We start from the raw sequence: 19501 nt of genomic DNA, 5'->3' as shown, positions 1-19501 counted from the left end.
GCATCACTAGAATATTTTACTTTTTAGATGTTTTCAAACGTTTAAAGAGTGACATGATTAGAAAAGATCAAATAAGACGCATGGTGGTCATTACCTGTACTATTTTATCTGAACATGGCACAATAAGACATCAAAAGTTTCAAAGTCACCCTAACATATATGTGTTCATGAGCAACAAATAAACTTGCATTATGTACAAGTGAGACACAAACACTGCAATAACTTAAATTGTTGATAAAAATATCATTTCTCGGTAGGTTGTAAATGATTTCTAACTCCAAATTAAGTTACACGCTCTACCCAATCATGTGGGTTAAATTTTGTTTTGACAATGGTTAGCCTTAGTCAAGTGGGTTGTCTTTCACTGGCTAATGATTGCGACAGCTAATTGCTCGCCAAAAGAAGCAGACACCGGTTTAGTGTACAGCTGTTGCTAAAATGCCTTATATTGAGTTTATTAATTAGTAGTTGTATTATTCAGTTATGGAGTGTCAAGTTGAGCGTTGTAAGCTTAAGGTTGTAGGGTTGACTTGCAACAAAATTCACATTACAGTTATTTGGTATCAAAAGATTCACCATGTCTTACTCTGCTGTGTTGTAGGTGCAAAATATGTGGAAATGTGATTACAAAGTCTTAAAAGCTCAAAAACAAACAGTTAATCGCCGCCATTACAAAACTGCCATAGATTGGAATCTCTTTCCAAAACAGCTCAAATGGACGTATCTGAACAAAATGGTAAAACAAGATTGCTAAAACAAAACTGTAAAGTAACAAGCATCTATAGTTGATACAGGCTTTTCGGTAGAACCAAAGTGTTTGTCATAAACTAGGGCTACGAGACGTTTTATATTGAGCCTTTTATCAATCTTTCAATTCCCGTGATAACATCACATGTCAAAACAATAACCAAAATGTAAGCAGTGTAAGACAGGTGAATCTTTTGATACCAAATAACTGTAATGTGAATTTTGTTGCAAGTCACCCTTTAACAAAACTCCGTAAAACAAGTCATTAATCATGTAGCAACAAAGTCTGTCGACTCATTTTTCAATGCATATTTTTAGTCACAGCTCAAAAACACTTGGCGTCTCGACAAGTCATTTAATGGCATGAAAAGAATTTCTCATTATTGTTTACAAATTCAACGCTATACGGTTCACACTATATCGCCATGTCGAGTTCATCCCATAATACTTTGGCGGTCGTCTGTGATAATAATGTTCACACTATCGCAAACCCAACCACTCTATCGGTCTCTAGCGGTGTCTATCTAGCGGTCTCTTATACAATGTGGTCATGGAAATGATGAAATACTGGTCCCGCAGCAACTGTCATGAAAGAAAATATAGATTAAGCAATTCACGACAGCCAATCACCTTGACCGAAGTGGTGCACACTGCGCAGGCTGTCGTAGACACACCGTGGACTACCGGAAAAGTTTGACAGCTGCAATTTCCCTAGATGTATCAGTGCCGCCTCGAAGATGCCACCGATTTATGGTGCACGTAGTCACAGAATAATCGCTGAAAGGGCAACGTCGACATACGATGTGAACCAGTCTTTATGAGCAATGGTTATATCATACCATGCAGGCTTCAATTGCGATAGCAAAGCCAATACTGATCAAGAGAGGGAGCAGTGTCTTCCAAGCATCTTCCATCCATGTGTCCAAATCTTCATTACAGAGCAGGTCAGCGTAAGGTGTGCTGTTGCCACCAATCAGTCCGACACCTAAAAACGATCATCATGGTTTATATAACTATTAAAAAATAGTCATGTTACATCCAAGTTACTTGCAAGAGATACAGCATGGCAATCACATCAGCACATGAAACTGAACCGAAAATATATATAGCGATTTTCAAAGATATAAAAGAAATTTTGTAGTATCATTTGAAGCATGGAAGATAACTAAAAAATTTATTCTAAGAAGGAAGCATCACAGATGCTTAATTATTATTAATGCTATATACCCACGCATACACGCACAAATGATTATACACACACACATGTATATATATCATATATTATACACACATATGTATTTATACTATATATACATGTAGTTGTATATACATGTAGCTGTATATACATGTAGTTGTATATAGTCCTGTCAATAGGATGAAGGTGAATTATAAACTAACATATCGAAAGCTTCGGGCAGCTGATATGATAGACCTGACTATAAATAGCAAAATTAATGCAAATAATATCAGCTGAATTTAGGGGTTATCTACTCATAGAAACACAACTCCAAACTACCACAACACACTTGTAAAGTGCAACAGCATGCTGGTGCTTGCAGAAACGCCTGCTAGCAAAAAGAAGCCATACTTATATTTGTTGTTGCTGTCTGCAGGTTTAAACCCTCCAGGCGAATTCCTAAATGAATGAATAGGGCAATAAACTATTCTTGGAATGGCAATTTGGATCATTCAATTGGATTCTTTTCCTGTGATCTGCCAAAAGTCGGAACTCCTCTGATGGGTTTCCTAGCATTCTAGTAACGCGTATTTTTAAATACTTTTTAAAACTATGACATATCTTGTCTAAAAACGATTGCATCAAGTTGTGTCTCCATAAAACAGTTATTAAAGTTTACGTAAAAATTATAATATTTAGGTCATGGAGCGACTCTATGAAAACAGTGTATGCAAAAATTTCCCAAGCAACTTTCACAAATATTTCAAATGCCATATTTATAGTGGCGACAACTCTAAAATATTTCCATTTAGTACAAATTTCTATAGACTTTTTATTAAATAGATTATATATGTATATATTTAATTTACCTAACGAAAACAAAGCTACTAAAGAAAATGTAGATATTTCAGATTTGTCACCCTTTGTCCTACACACCCTAAAATTGCTTATTTGTGTGTTGAGATGGCTAACTAATGCCGTACGAAGTAGTCGAGGAAAGGAAGTCAGTTTGTACAATGGTCAACAAATCAGAATGGCTCACCATAGCTTTTAGGGTGAATGCATTCAAGGGATTCCATGTTGACCAGCAAGTGAATTATAGAAAGAGCTCCAACTGGTAGCATTGTCAGGCTTATCATTCCGGTCCAGAAGATAACGCAGAGAAATGACAGTACGATCACCTGCAACAGGAGGATATAGACTGGCAAGATCAAGGCTAGCAAATATGATTGTATGCCGCATCTATAAAGAGTTAGGTGTTGCACCTAGGAACACTCAAGAGCTGAATTGGCTCGCGTTTGCTCTTTCACTGATATATAGACTAACATTCATATCAGCAGAGAAATTGCAGCATGCAGCGATATTATATTGATCTCAATCTTTTTTGTGTCTAAATCAAATCTGGCTACCAGCGTTAGTATTGATCTGCGTGAGTGTCTAGCAGCTATTAGCTGGTATAAGCAATGCTGTAATTACATCAATACATGTTATGGCTAGTCAGAAGACTTGATTCTCAAATCTGTTTTTCAGCATAGAGAACAGCATATAACTCAAAGTTCAACTTTCAACTTCTAAGTACGATTTATAGACTCCAATATTTCACCTTTCTATCCTAGTTGATGAGTCTAAGGTTTTACCTTCATATAAATTTTACACGCAATGCATAAACTAAAAATCATTTTTTGAAGGTTTCACTCTACACACAACGGCAGCATTCTTCATCAAAACCCCTAAGCATTAGCAAACAAATGTCATGAAGTTTTGGTTACTTGTTTTCGCTCATATAAACTTAGATTTACCAGTCACCAATCATGAGGATAGATGATGCCTTCATTTATATGTCATTCATTTAATTTTGGCTCAACTTTTTTCACATAAAATTAAGAACTAGTTTAAAAGTGACATATTTGTACAGAATAATTAGTCTAATACATTTTTAACTAGATCAGCTACTAAAGTAACACGGTAAATCATCACTGGCTGGAAGCCATTTAAATATTTCTTTTTTTTTAACATCAAATTTAGTTAAATAGCTGCAACCAGAATATGGTTTAAACAAATGATGAATCATTTATTATGACTTTTGTTTGCAGTTTGAATTATGGGAAGTAAGAAACGCTTGAGTATTGCATCCATTTGTACAAATTATTCACGATGCTGAAATATATTATTTTTATAAAATTTTAAAAGCTTTGTATACATAAGTTTTGACTAGTTTGAAGAGAAAATTAATCAATATTTAGTAAAACCAAACTATGCCTTAAAAAACTGTGAGTATCAATAGCTGTAAGTACCAATAACTGTAAGTACCAATAGCTGTAAGTACCAATAACTGTAAACACCAATAACTGTAAGTACCAATAACTGTAAGTACCAATAGCTGTAAGTACCAATAACTGTAAGTACCAATAGCTGTAAGTACCAATAGCTGTATCAAAGGCTTTAGCCCTTTGAACCCTGACTGCTTTTGTCAGTGCATGTCAGTGAATAAAATGTGTTAGTAAAATATTTACAGTAGCATTGAGCACATCATTTCATGACTCAAAATATGCTGCAAAATCATAGTTAGTATCAAACAATTCTTTATTTGCATCACAATCATTTATGACCGACTAACAAACGAGTCCTATCGATTTTTTCGCAATATTGTTCTAATAAAGTTTGCTATTAAAACGATGAAAGTGGGTAAAGATATTTGAAACTGTTAGAAATAGAAGTGACATTTCTGGTTTAACATCCTGTGCAAGAATTAATTTGATTGGTATATGCTGTTACTTAGAAACAACTTTCATAAACAAAGCCATATGAATGCCGGAATTTCGACCGATAGGGATTCTGACACACCCTACGCAATGTTGAAAAACCGGTTGTTAGGTTTCAAATGGTTAAGTACTAAATGACCGTATGTACCAAAAGTCATGAGTGCCAAAGTCATGAGTGACTATAATTTTGCAGCAAATAGGCAAATGATTCATTGATTACCAACAAACCCTACCCGACATTAACATGGGCCTTCGTATACTCCAATCTAAGGCTAAAACTGGTGTATGTTCTCTAAACTTGAGACGGATAAGGAAACTCATATGGAAACTGAGAACTTTTTACATGACAAACAGCTACAAAAATGTTGGCGTCAGCGCGGCATCAGATAAGAGACCTAGTATCCTGCCTACTTACTGTGACAGACAGGCAGTAGCCAAACGTGTTCTTCTTACTGCTGGAGAAGGAATAGCGGCTCATTTTTTGGGAAGAGAAGGTTGAGATGACGAGAAAGACGATAGCAATAATAACAGTTGAAATAGTTATTGCAATGAGGGCTATCTCTTCATATGTCAGCTCCGCTTCACTACAACATCGTCATCAACATAGACTGAGTGTTTAGGAGAAGAGAGTTGTAAATGATTTGATTCTATGGGTTTGACATCATATAAGAGCAACATGATCGTCAGGAGTTGTCTTTTCTTCTACAATGCGGCTTTAAAGGATTGGAATGTTAATTAAGTCCACCACTTTATGGTTTTGCTGTATTAACATTTATACGCATCTGGACTGTTTTATTAAAACAAAACAGTTGAATTTTATAAAAATAAATGCCAACACGCCTAAACTTTGTCCGGGAATTCACCAAAAGTCGGCTGTTCAAGATGCATGCGGTTAGCTACAATCTATACATGATTTCTTTTGGAAACTTGTTTGTTTGGATAGGCGCAAAGCACAATTGTAAGTGTATCCGCTTCAGTGCTGGGTAAGATATACTTGCCCATTTTCAAATCTACCAATACATTTCTTTTTGTACACCTTTATATAATACTATATAACCTTTATGTTTACCAAGATATGACGAGGGACATTTATTTCACTTTAAATATACTCCTGTTACGTGATGTTACATCCAAAATACACGTATAAAGAATACATACGTTTGAAAGAAAAGGAGCAGTTGTCTTCCCTTGTCTATTCCAAGCCAAGTGCTGACACCCCATCCTATGGTGGAGAGAACCAGCAGAATCCAGGCTACGAGACTGCCGGCAGGAACATTGACAAGGCAGTGGTAGCAGCTGCCCACCCTGTAGTCGGCTGTAAACAGAAATGAGAACAATGGCTACACTCACAGAAACGATACTTGGAGTATATTTTACTCCTCGATTTCATTTCTTGTAAGTTCTAAATATATTTATTTTTAGGCAAAAAGCAAAATTTTGATTTAAAAAGTTGTAAAAATATCAAATAGACATTTTTTGCTTAGTTCATGCTGGGATGTAAGTAGTACCAGTTAAGGCTATCAGCTACTCTCACTGTGTGGGTGTTTAATGTGAGGTAATAAAGGCGGGTGTTTTGGCATTCACACGCCTGCAACATAATACAACAAGAGAAAATTAATAAGTAATGTTACATGTTCCTGTAGACTTAATCGCAAGCTATGAGTCAACCTTAAATAACACTCTTATACCAGATCTTATCATCCGATTAGAATGAATAAATCATCACAACGATTTTTACAAGTTGTCTGCACTCACTCATTTCAAAGTAGCTATTAAATAATTTTGTCTACCGAGTCACTCTGGTCATCAAATGAGTCTAGCATGTTACTAGATACTTGTTATATTCCCTAGTATCCTAATAGTCTGGGGCGTCATAAGATATTGTGCATTTCTGCGCATGGTCTAGTGGTACAGATGGTAGTGCACCCGGCCGCATAGCCTGAATTTTTGAATTCAAATCTGGTACGATGCAATGTTAATCTTGACATCCAATTCTGGCTGAGGATGAACAGACGTAGTTTTCATTATAGCAAAGATTCTGTATCTTTGGCATCCGCTGTTGGTGTTTAGCAAACATGAGATGGAACATTACATCAGCCAATCACTCGCGTTTAGTCATAGCTTGATAGGTTTAGACTACAAGGATATTCCTAGTTACTTGCAGGCTTTGATAACAATGTTTGTTATTCTCATATCATTAACCAATCCCTATTCATGATTACTCAGACTGTACAAGGATCACTGTCAATTGTAAGAATTTTTCATAGATTGTAAGTTGTTCATAGATCTGGGATTTTAAATAAACTATAATTATGTTTCCCATAAGCAAAGTGCGTTTGGTGAAGTAGTCTGCAATACCACATGGTATTCTGCTACAATTTCACATAGCACACTGTTACAATACCACATAGCAAACTGTTACAATACCACATGGTATTCTGCTACAATACCACATGGCGTACTGATTCAGTACCACATGGCTCACTGCTACAATACCGTATGGCACGCTGTTACAATACCACATAGCAAACTGTTACAATACCACATGGTATTCTGCTACAATACCACATGGCGTACTGATTCAGTACCACATGGCTCACTGCTACAATACCGTATGGCACGCTGCTACAATACCACATGGCATGCTGTTACAATACAACAGGGCATGCTATTACAATACAACATGGCATGCGGCTACAACATCATATGGCTCACTGCTACAATCGCAGGGGCTAACAGTAAACTGGGAGTTTGGAAGTGGCACCATTCGTAAGCTATAATAGTATATAGCTATGCAAGCTATAGTACTATATATAGCTATTTAAATTATATTACTATATAGCCATATTAGCTATAATACTAATAATTAAGAAATATGTAATCAATCGGTAATCATTCGTCCTTATATTCTCAATGTACTTTTTCGGGAGAAGTCTTATAGCCAATGTATATAAAATGTGTGAAAGAAATCCCTCAATGATCAAGCATGGTGTCTGCTTAACGTACTGCAAGCAGAGGCTGAGTGTGTTTATAAGATCATTGCTGCATAAACATTGGCTCTATAATCTTAGCTAAAGATGTTTACATTCAGTGGCTAGGAACCTCGACGACTGGAGACATACCCAGTTGCAGAGAGCAATTTAAGGTTGTATGTCATTCCTGTCACCAATAATGGCCGAGTTAGTCGAGTTAGTCGGGGAGTTCAACCCAACATGTTGTCTGTAGATCAGGTAATATAGACCACGAGGTAATGGCTGCTGTCGACAGACAGTGTCACCAGTTACATGTATATAATTATGAAGTGTAAAGTTTCTTAGCTATTAGCCATGTTTAGTAGATTTTTTATTTAGTGGATTCATTCGTTGGCATTAGCAGCTGCACCTAGACCATTGTCAGGCATGTTTGGGCTGCAAGTTTCAAGACTTCATGGCAAATTAAGCAAGAAATTAATCTACTTCAGTCATTAGTGTGCGTGACCGTTAGTGGCAACAGATAACAACTTCACCCAAACTCAAATAACGGGCAAACAAAAACACTACCAGCATCTCTTGAGTCAGTTAACTAGGTTACAGCGCATTCCGATCATGGTTAATCACTTGAATGATAAAAAAAGCTTTACCAATCACCGAGCGCTGGCCATCCTATGGCCTGAGAGACAGGAAGTAGAATCTTACCGTGTACCTGCACCATGGCAGCGCAGTGGCAGCCTACATCGAGAGAAGAGGAGAGAGTTAGTTGTGTCGGACGCAAATCAATAGGATAGCTCTCAACAGCAAACACTCGGATGAATGAAATCAAGCTCTCTACTCTAAAGGTCTCTAGGATTATAGGCTACGCTGGCGAAAATAACCGCAGCGTATCAAACTATTGCTATATGGAAATGAGATATGGAGGCTTAATGAAATGTAGTCATTATATGAAGTGGTCACGACAATTACACTTATATAATGATCAGCAATTGAACCTAAACCAGTCGACCATCATAGCAAAGTAAACTATCTTAGCCCAGTGACCGCAGTTCACCGACAAACCATCATAACCCACCATGCTATCATGGACCAGTGACTATCATAGACCTATGAATTATCATAGACCAGTAAACTATAGTAAAGTAAGCTGTCTTAGCACAACAAGCCTGTCTTGAACTATAGCTTTTACCACTACGGAGATTCTATACCATGTTTGGCTTATCTTAGCCCAGCGAACTATCATAGCCCAGAGATTGCCTTAGACCTGTGACTATCATAGACCTGTGAATTATCATAGATCTTTGAGTTATCTTAGCCCAGTTAACCATCATAGACCAGTAAACCATCATAGACCTGTGAGCTATCATAGACGTGTGAATTACAACCACAAGGAGCTATACTTATATGTTGGTCTCAAATAATTGTTCATACACTTGACAACAATCTTTCGATTCTCCACTACAACTCATGCCATTGATGAACACAAGTACTGTTTGTGCTTGTTAACATATCAAAACTAGCCACACCCCTTAAGTGCCCTATAAGTTACGTCACCAGAAATATGTCCTGTATTCTGCAATGTCTCACCCAACAGAATCTTTGGAAAGACAGTTTTTAGAACTTAGCAAGATTTCGCTTAAAAACCTAGATGAAAAACCACTAAAATATGTTACATTGGTAGATTACTAACTCATGAGTTAGCAATGATATGCTTGTCCACAGTCAAGATGTTGTATCATGTTTGGCCTACTAACAGCGTACAGGGTCATCATCGCTCCCCGTACACAGGGTTATCACGACTCCCATCAAGTATTAAACATGATAATATGATAGATATTCTATATTTAGTATTTATTTTAACATTTCTCTTGGTAATCTCAAGATTTTACCATTATTAGCCTACTCTACAAAGTCTTCACTACAAACTCACTCTTCTGTATTATTTAGAATTTTAGAGTAACGAATGTATCAGCACGTTCTGTAAGTTTTGTGAAGTCAGTTATTGAGGATTATTCTTCAATCAATAATCTCAAAAACAATTGTTTTGGCAAGCCACAATTCTGGCAGTGCAATTACTGATGGTAAGGAAGAATGTGGTTGAAGGGCAAAGATTGCTTTGGCAGCGATAAATGCCTTTTACACGATTGTTGTCATCGATTGTTGTCATCCGCAAGCAAGTACGAGATAAGTATTGTTTACCTCTATGTTTAGCCTTGAAACTCTCAGATGTCATGGCTTGGGAGTTATAAAGTTATTGAGTTACTCTCAGAAACTATAGAGCAATCATTTGTAAGCCATGCTAAGCTTACGTTCTCCATGCCATTCTTTTTGTATATTTGGAGAGCCATAGTTTTAAAACTCAAGCTTTCAAATAGCAACGTTTAAACAGTTTCTGCTTTGGAAGTTGAAAGTTTGGTGAGGATTATAGGTCATGAACTATTAAGCATTTGTGTTGCTCCATTCGGGAATAGACTAGCATGAATAGACTTTACGGCTAACAAGGGAAGAGATGTCATTGCCACTTAAAGGTTACTTGTTTGACACCAGGACCGCACAACACATGAATACACTTATAGAGTTATTACGTGAAACATTCAGATGTGTGCCAGATTTTTGACCGAGTATCACGTTGCGAAACAACATATAAAATGATTCTTATCGCATTTCGAGCAATTTTCCTGAGTTGAAGGTGAACTCACACTGCTGAAGTGATGGCAATGAAAATAATATTAATATAAAGCTGAGACAGCAAGCTTCAATTCGATTTAATTTGTGTTCAGAGATAAAGTAGTCTGAATGAGATCCTTGTTTGGATTCAGATCCAAGCAAAAGTACGGGTTGCACCGTAGTTGCACCCGTACTATGCATCTTTTATAGTTGCACCTCGACAAAGACACTGCAGAATAAAGACGCGTAATGCGTAGCAACTTGAACGCAATGGCAGCCGCGCGACTAGTGAGGTCATTTTGATACGTATGTTTTTTCTGAGCGTTTTAACTGCGATCAAGTTTTGTCAATTTCAATCTTAAAATATCCTGGCAGTTAGATCATGTCAAATATCAAAAACAATGGCAAATCATGAGAAGATACTGATGCTTTTTGATAAAATCTACTAAAATTCTGTGTGAGTTCATCTTTAGGTTGTAAAATAGGAAACAAACTTGTCGAATGATATAAACAATCATTGTATTTAACCCAAGTACCGACCATAAAAATTTCTCAAATGACAGTCTATTTCGGGAATAATTGAGGCAAGTGGCTAATCCCTAATCAATAAAACAGTTGTCAATTAAACCTAGTCAATGCATACATTTTCTGAAAGCTAACAAAGTGAAGAATCTAACTGCATTATAATCTAGATTGTAAATGTTCATTAGATACGCTATTTTTGACCATACATCATGGGGAGACAATTTCATAAAATTTTTCCCTTGTTTTAGGAGTTGTGGGGAAAGGTAGTGTTTTACTCTTGAAGGTGGTTTTACAGGATTCGGCAAAACTAAGTGTGAAAAACATCTGCACAAAATTTTTAAGGATTAACATCATTATTTTTCATTTTATAGCAGTTTTATTCGAAACAAATTAATAATATTCAAGCGTACAGACTGCACTAGATGAGCACAAACAGAGAATACAGTAAATTAATATTATTATTAATTAATAAAATATTAATATAATTAATAATAAATGACAGCCCATTTTGCATGCTGCACACCAGGTGCTCCAAAACGATGTTCACGCAATGTTCCTTACCTTTACAAAACTATTACTTTCATTACCATCAGAGTCAGTGCTGCTACTTTAATTATCTGTGTAATAGCAAAAATCTGAGTGGGCTATGTCATTAACATAAGTAATCCTCTGTTTTCTAACTCGGGAGGTACATACAAAAGCTATAATAACACTAAATAGTTTGAACATCTTCTTGATCTTTTTGATCGTCTGATTCAGAAGAGCTTTTGGCCTCAAAATAACTGCCATCGGAATCTAAATGACCTAAAACGTTTTCCTCGTCCATATTCAGAGTAGCAGTTACGATTGTTTTCTTGAAGATAATTTTTATTTGCAAAACGAGTAAAATGGAAATTACCTCAGCGACTCCAACAGAAAACTTATCTATGTTTTGTTTTTTTTCCTATTATTGAGTAAACTAGCAAGCATGAGCTAATCAGAAAAATTATTGAGCAATTTTGTAACAGCCGATTTGATCGGCCCAGTCAAAATAAAATCAGCCCGAACGGCCGATTCATTCGGCTTGGTAAGAACTTAGGAACAAATTCTCCATACAATGAATTAGATGTTGAAACAGATAATTGAGGTTTGATGTTTTTTGATTAATTAAATTTTTTTTTCTCAGTTCATTTCACCAAAACACTCTTTTCATGATATGAAATTTAAAAGGTACAGTTGTTTGAAAATGTTTGAAACCTTTATAGTTGTTTTATTTTTTATTTTTTGAACTGCACAAAACATTTTTCTCATGATATAAAGTTTAAAAGTTAGGATGGTATAACTGTTGTTCTATGTTAAATAAATATTAATTTTTTGTACAAAGTATTTTTGATTACCTTGGCAACGCCGGGCATTCACCTAGTTTTCAAATAAATATACGTAACCTACACAAATTAAGATGTGGAGGCCGTGATCATTTTTACATCCCAACACTCAACATGCATACCAAAAAATGCAAGTCTATTAAGGAGAATGCCGAGAATGCTGTCTGAATTGGAGCGTTTTCATGCTTCCATCTAGGCTTCAAATGGGTTCAAAGTTGCTTCCACTCCGATTCATAGAAACAGTAAAATTTGACCGCATTTTCCGCCATGTCACTTTGCTACATTTGTGCTAAGTATTCGCCATGATAGTAATATTCCACATCATAGTAGCGCTTAACGCTGATGGATTTGAAATGATAATACTCAACTAAACTCTCCTCTGCAAAAGTAAAAATATTTCAGCACACCTCAGGACACAGCCACATGGGTCTCTGCTATCTACTGCTACTCACTGCTGTTTTTGTTTGACTTCTGACTTTCACATGAATATTTACATGCCAAAGATGGGTTGCTCGCATGAGCATTGTGAAAAAATTACTTTTTAGATCTGGGAATTGACTACGCATGACTGTGTGTGAATATCCGTATGAATAAATTATTGTTGTATTAAGTTATTTAAATTCCTATGTTATGTCATTTTTTAAGAGTTGCTTCAACTGTAAAGCCTAAGTACTTGTCAGAACGGATAACTGCCAGCTGGTTTGTGACCTATAAAAATAAAACAACACCCATACATAAATTCTCACTCATATTTGACACATTCGAGTAGATTGTTGCTGTTTGTACATACACTATGTTTCCATGGTGCGCAGTACTGCGAAGCAGCCCTCTCCGAAGTCGAGGGGATTGTACGTTTCCATGCTGCGCAGTGGTTTTCAGAATTTCAGCAAATTAGCCAGAGAAGAGAAATTGTATAAATCGAATCGCCTGATGGAGAAATAGAATCGATCACAGATACCGAACGTCATAAACGGTCTTTTTATGATTCTGTCGTCATTATACTTTTATTTACAATACACATTCACAAGGTTTTACAAACCTTAACACACTTTTTACAAAGTAATATATTTTTAATAAGTATTTTTAAGTAATATATTATTTATACGTTAATTTAGGACTTGTCACCTATTTTTCAAAATGTGTTGGCATCGATAACAAAGTCCAGGAAAGTAATCACCTCATCATCCTCATGAATGCAGACCATAATTAAATTTAGGTGAAAGAAGATCGGAAGAATAAAAAAAACAAGATTAGCAGGACAACCTTTGTACTAGTTTATGGCCTTCGAAGAATCCGTATCCACGGCATGAGAGCTATGCGCAGCCACTGCGCAGTCGCTGTTTCTTTGCTGCGAATTTGCACTGGCTTCGCACTGATCAGTGCGCAGTGATTTCAGTGCGAAGACACCGTTTCCATGATTCGGAGATAGCGCAACTCCGAAGCACTGCGCATCATGGAAACATAGTGATAGAGTTATCCGCGCTGCGAGCTCATAAAACAGGTGATAATAACATGACTTGTAGTTATCCTTTCACGATAACGGCAGTGCGAGACTCAACATCTGTAAATTGTAGAGCAGTTTTATTTACGAGTTAGCGTTGTACAAAGGCATTCCCATGTGGTCAGCAGCAAAGGAGTGGTATGCTGATTGCTATAACACTTCTAAGAATATAAATTAATTAATTACAAACTCAATTAAGGAAAGTTCATCTTAGGCGATTGTGGAAACGAATTTACAATCTCAAATCTGTGACCACTGGAGTCTCCAAGCTATCAACAAATCTGACCGGCAAGTTACAGCATGGTTTGGAATGAGACGAGTTTCTGGTGAACAGTTTTGATGAAGACTCGCGACTTCTCGGTCTCGAGTTTTACAAAATTACGAGATTTCAAGACTTTGATACTTCGGAAAGTGATAGATAGTGGCTTCCTTCACTTCTCCAAGCGATGCAAGTGATTGGAAATTCAAAAATCAAAAAGCGTGAGAACGTTCAGGAACTTCTGACAAAGCCTGTAGTTCTAAACTTCAACTTAATGTTGGGCGTGTCTGGAGTGGTACCACAGGCCAAAAGGTAGTGAAATTTTGTCTTAATGTTATAAAATACATAAATTTATAAGATATCTTTATAAGATATAAAAATATCTTTACATTGTTTCACAACATTAGTTTTGCATATTTAGCTAGCTTTAAAGTTACAGCCAAAAGTATGCTACAAACAAGACTAAAGAAATCTCGATCTAAAAATCACATCCCCACATTTCGTCTCAGCCTCAAAAAATTTTGAAATTTGAGTTTCAATCTCATTTCATGCTTGCCATATTTGGAAAATCTCATCTTGTTGCAACCTAGCTGATGGTCGACGGCAACTTAGCTGCTCTGGTCTGAACTCTATTGTTAATATTAACTTGTTCATTATCAGATTTTCAAGATATATATTGTTCCAATTTTGCACTTACATCATTTTTACCATGTATCTGTATGTAAGTTGTCTCCTGCCTTGCACCTACATTATCTCAAGCCTTATACTTACACTGTCTTCTATTCTATATTTACACCGACCACTACATCTTACTTACGCATGCAGCAGTCACGACAGCCATTCCCATAGTAACCTTGACAGCAATCCCCCTTTGGACAAGTTAATCCACTTGAAGGAGGCACGGTATGCAACGAAAACTGTGCCATTTCAGAAAAGAAAAAAGTGTATCGTTTCAAGCAAAAAAGCTCACGGCAGCCCAGTGGAGCAGGAGTATAGCCAGAGGCAGCACGCCCTTAACCCCAAAATAACAAGACGAAGAGTCAGCCCTTCTACGAAACAGAGCCAATTAGTAACAAGTCCTACATAGCTTTGCTGCATGAGAACTCCCTATAAACGATAATATGGATAATTATATGGTAATACATAGCTTTCTACCCTTGTTAGTCTTGTTAGAGACGCGTGTAGGTACAGTCACACATCTGGATAGCTTGTTTGTATGAAACATGGAGCAACTATGTTATGCTGGGTGGCAATTGAAACCAGCAAGTGCTTGCCAAGTGAATAACAAATAACTATTGCTGCCCACTAGGATGGAACTTTTCGGCACGAATTTGGCTACGCTTATAGACCAAGTGCCTCCCAGGAGAAATTGGGCTTTTTAGCCTCAGCGCTTTTGGTGAAGAAACTGAAACATCGAGACTGAGTAGTGTGAACTATGCTATTAAAGTACACCAGCTCAGTCTACTGCGGCAATCATTTTTTCCAAATGAAAACATTACACAATCTTTGTGCTGAAACCATCAACAGTGGTCTTACGTAGAGCCAATTACTTGGTTAATAAAGACCTTACACAAATAAAAAGGTTGCGGCAGGTTAAATGTGATTCAGAAGAAAATTGCACATGCTTATCTGGATAACTTACCATGTGGTAGGGCTAACATTGTTCAAATAATACCATCGCAAATCACAGGATCACATGTTCACAGAATAGAGACATTCGCTGAAATTTGGCGAATGATACTTTCTAAAGCCTGGTTCCCATATCGATTGCGATACTCTGGTGGTAACTTGCGCAGCAAAACGTTTGCGACGTTAGGTTCGTCGGCATATGTTCCCATAAGCTGCATCGCTAAATATAATGGCGTAATCAAATAAAATGTTCGCTCATCATGCCGTTTCTATAATGGTGACCTTCACCCGTACAGTGCATTTCGAGAAGGTTTTGCCTGCGGCCGTTTGTGAAATTTGAACAGCGCTAAACTATTGCGATGACACCGGCAACTACCGGTGGTCCTCAGTGGTACCCGGCATGTAGGTTTTCATTTCACCGCTAATAGCCTGCGGTGCTGTCGCCAGTGCTTTGCGACGTATATGGGAACCAGGCTTAGGTCTCAACCTTGCACACAAGCTACCTGAATAATTGAGTTCTCTAGCGGAGCCAATATGTTTTGTTACCGGTTTGTTGAGATAGTTAAAATGTTAGTTAATAGTGGATAAAAAAAACAACGTAACGGCAGTTCATGCGAACACGACTCCTTACGGTTGAACATAGTAGCCTACTGTTATATATATATATATATATATTAATTCTTTAAGTAGATACAAATGTAATGTAACTGGTATGCATTATTCAGATAAGTTATTTTAATGTTCTTTTTAACCTGTTGAAACATATTATCTACATCTAAGTCTAATCTGGAAATGATGTTACCCAAATAATTTATTTTCCTAAACACAAGGAAAAAACTATACGTTTGTAGACAAGGGGCTGAAGTGTCACTAAACACTTTTAATATATTGTTTAGCAAAAGCAGAGCTAATAACCCTTCTGAGAGCATGAACACAAGAAATTTAGTAGCGCAGGTAAGCCTATATTCAAATTACTTTAATAAATAGCTCATGTAAATGTGATTATAAAATAGTAAAACATTTATTATCCAGATAATGCACCATGGATCGGTGCCCAAATAGCACCGATCCATGGAAGCGCAGAGGCTATTTGATTTCCAGTCAAAAATGCTTCATTTCTTATAAGTCGGAATCAGTGCGCTTCCAGGCTTCAAATGTTTTCGGAGTTGCTTCCCTTTGTATCATATAAACGTATTCGATGCGAATTTGCTTTGCTAAGTTTGTGCAAAGGCATTCGCTGCAAGAGTGCTATTTGACATCATAGAAATGCTCACTGTTGATGGATTCAAATAGACAATACTCGGCTAAACTCTCCTCAGTAGAGGTAAAAAACAACCGCAAAGTTCTCCCTTACAAAAACGTTCTACTGCTACTCACTACCGTTCCTGCTTGACTTTGTGTCTCTACATGAACATTAACATGCCAAGCCTTGATCGCTCGTATGAGGATGACAAAATAATTTTTTTTAGATCGGGTAAACAAAAACGAATGAATTGCAAAGTGACCTTGACCTGAAAGCGAGTTTACTTTAACAAGTTTTGTTTTGAGGGACCTAGCTCAAACCTTGAAAAGGTGTATATTAGTGGAACTCCAAATCATTGAAACGGTAGGGTGGGAATTAGTCGGCAGTGGACAACTCCCAACTCATCCAAAGCATGAAAACACAGTGAATGCCTTGCGCCACTCATAAACTACCAACCCTATTGTCAATCATGCTTACCTCTTTTGAGAGAATACATGTAAGCAAACCCTAACTTCCTAGCCCTGCATCAACCAAAGTATGCAGCAAGTACGCAGCTTCACAATGCCACCCCATGGCTTTAGTTCAACTCAAGTTCATCGCTACATCCTTGTCTAATAACAACTGAAACAAAACAGCTCGCCAACCCCCAACATCTTTCGATCACAAGCAAAACATGCCAGCTTTCAAGAGCTGCCAGTCACCTAACCCTCTAGCTGCAGTGACAGCAGTATAAACATTCAGCAAGGCAGTTCAAAGGGCCACCTATGCTTAACTATTACATGGAACAGAGCAGTTTAGTAAGATAAAAGCCCAACCAAAAACTGACAAGATGTGCAGCGAACGCATACTAATAAAAAACTGCAATGACACTTGATATTAACAACGGTAAACAAGACAGAATTCTAGCTAAGCCCTGCCTCCTACAATCTTTAAGGGTCGGAGAATTGGAGAGAAGCCTAATTATAGCCAGTCTCATAGTTCTTACCATCGTACATGCTGTGGCAGAAGTTTCTCGCTCTTTTCCAACAAACAACTAAGACTAATCATATAGCCAGCAATGTTAGAGAGTAGAATACTGGAATCCCTGCCCGCCAATGCAAGTTCCTAATCACTGATGCATGCAACTTGTGCCCAAGTGATAGGCATCGCGCCTGTTAGCTAACGAATAATCATCTGAAAAACCTACTGCATATTTTAGCTGGCACACGGTTTTTCAGTTTTCTTACTGGCAGGAGTTGGATATGACACCAGACTAATATTAAACAAAAATCCAGCAACAAACTTGCCAAGCTGGGAGTGTAATGCAGACAAACAAAATGGGGAATAAACATGACAGTTCCTCATCAGATGCTGGCGTAAAACGGACAACAATGTAATCATTGGAACACAATCATCTACGCATTGTCCAATCCTGCCGCAAGTCCAAGGAAAAGCTACTGATGTGACGCAAGCTCTTAATGTTGAGGACAATTATTCAGTGATGAATTTATCATATTCCTGTTATTGATGAGATGAAAATGTGTGACAAATGAGATCATGATTTGTTTAAAGAAACAACTGAAGCTATCAGCGTGAAACTCAAACCCACAGGACAAACCTGCCCATACACTGCTGCCCTAAGTTTGAAGTGACATGCTTGTCATCTGCTCAAATCACCCCCCTCCAGCTTGCCTAAGGCAAACTTTGTCATAAAAATAGCTTCTTACCCGCGCCAGACATGTTAGTACCTCTGCAGGATATCGCTGCGTCACGTCCCGCGAGTTGCTGCCTAGTTGACGACTCGTGATACAATAAAAATAACTGCGCTAAAAAGCGGTGCTAAGATTGACAGGCGATAGCAGGTGCCACCAGTAGGTTAACAGGGCGTTCAAGCTAGTGATCTCGTCCCAAATTATGACAAACACAGAGAGCATCAGTTTTTTCAGAGTTCACATAGCTGACCTCCGATGTTATTGGACAGGGCGCCTTTGCCTGGGAAATGGCTTCAGTTTATCTGGAAGTAATGCTACATGTAATAGCTGCCAGTGCCATTGTATTGAGCGCACAAGTAATTACTAAGAAGCGCGTAACACACTCTAGGGTATCTCAATCATCACTCGTCTCAGTAATGCTCTTCATCATATAGTAATATACACTTCAGTTTGCAGCAATGAGTTACGCGAGCTACGCTCTTTTTCAAATTACAGATAGTTAAGACCAAAAACTGCAATGATGCCAATTACGGCATTACATCAGCATAAAGGTTTTCAAGTCAGCATCGGTTGTGTGAAGTCAGCCATTTAGTGGTATTGAGTCAGGACTAGTGGTCAAAGCCAGGACGAGTGGTCTAAGTCATCACTAGTAGTGTTAAGTCAGCACTAGTTGTGTTAAACCATAACTGTCACATAAAAATTTTATCCTAATCTCTTGGTAAATCAGACACGCTGATTCCGAATTTGTACTCAAAATAAAGATTGGTCAATTAACTTTTAGAGTAATGAAAGCTTTTTTACAGCGTTTGATTATCGGTCTCGAAAACAACGCAATCGGCACAACAAGCTCCGCCCACAAATATGTGACGCAGCCTAATTTTTCAGGAACGGATGTTAGGGATGTTTAGACCGATTTAGAATGATAGAGATGGGTGTCTTAGAACCCATTATTATCTAAATTCAGCCT

General features: G+C 37.4%; 1 protein-coding gene across 3 annotated transcripts in view; it reads right to left on the bottom strand.

Annotated features, from left to right (window-relative positions):
- Nucleotides 1-19501, bottom strand: part of LOC137405550 (uncharacterized) — a 41384-nt gene that overhangs the window by 1339 nt on the left and 20544 nt on the right. For 2 of the 3 annotated variants that reach the window (XM_068091828.1, XM_068091830.1), the window contains exons 2-6: nt 8361-8393; nt 5845-6001; nt 5102-5270; nt 2967-3105; nt 1587-1732 (exon numbers count right to left, since the gene is read on the bottom strand). In XM_068091828.1, the coding sequence (XP_067947929.1) occupies nt 1587-1732; nt 2967-3105; nt 5102-5270; nt 5845-6001; nt 8361-8393 (644 nt within the window). The remainder of the gene's footprint in view (nt 1-1586; nt 1733-2966; nt 3106-5101; nt 5271-5844; nt 6002-8360; nt 8394-19501) is intronic. The other variant, XM_068091829.1, reaches the window with a different exon arrangement.

This window comes from Watersipora subatra, chromosome 10 (genome assembly GCF_963576615.1).
Source record: "Watersipora subatra chromosome 10, tzWatSuba1.1, whole genome shotgun sequence".
Lineage (NCBI taxonomy): Eukaryota > Metazoa > Bryozoa > Gymnolaemata > Cheilostomatida > Watersiporidae > Watersipora > Watersipora subatra.
This window is presented reverse-complemented; position numbering and strand designations above follow the sequence as displayed.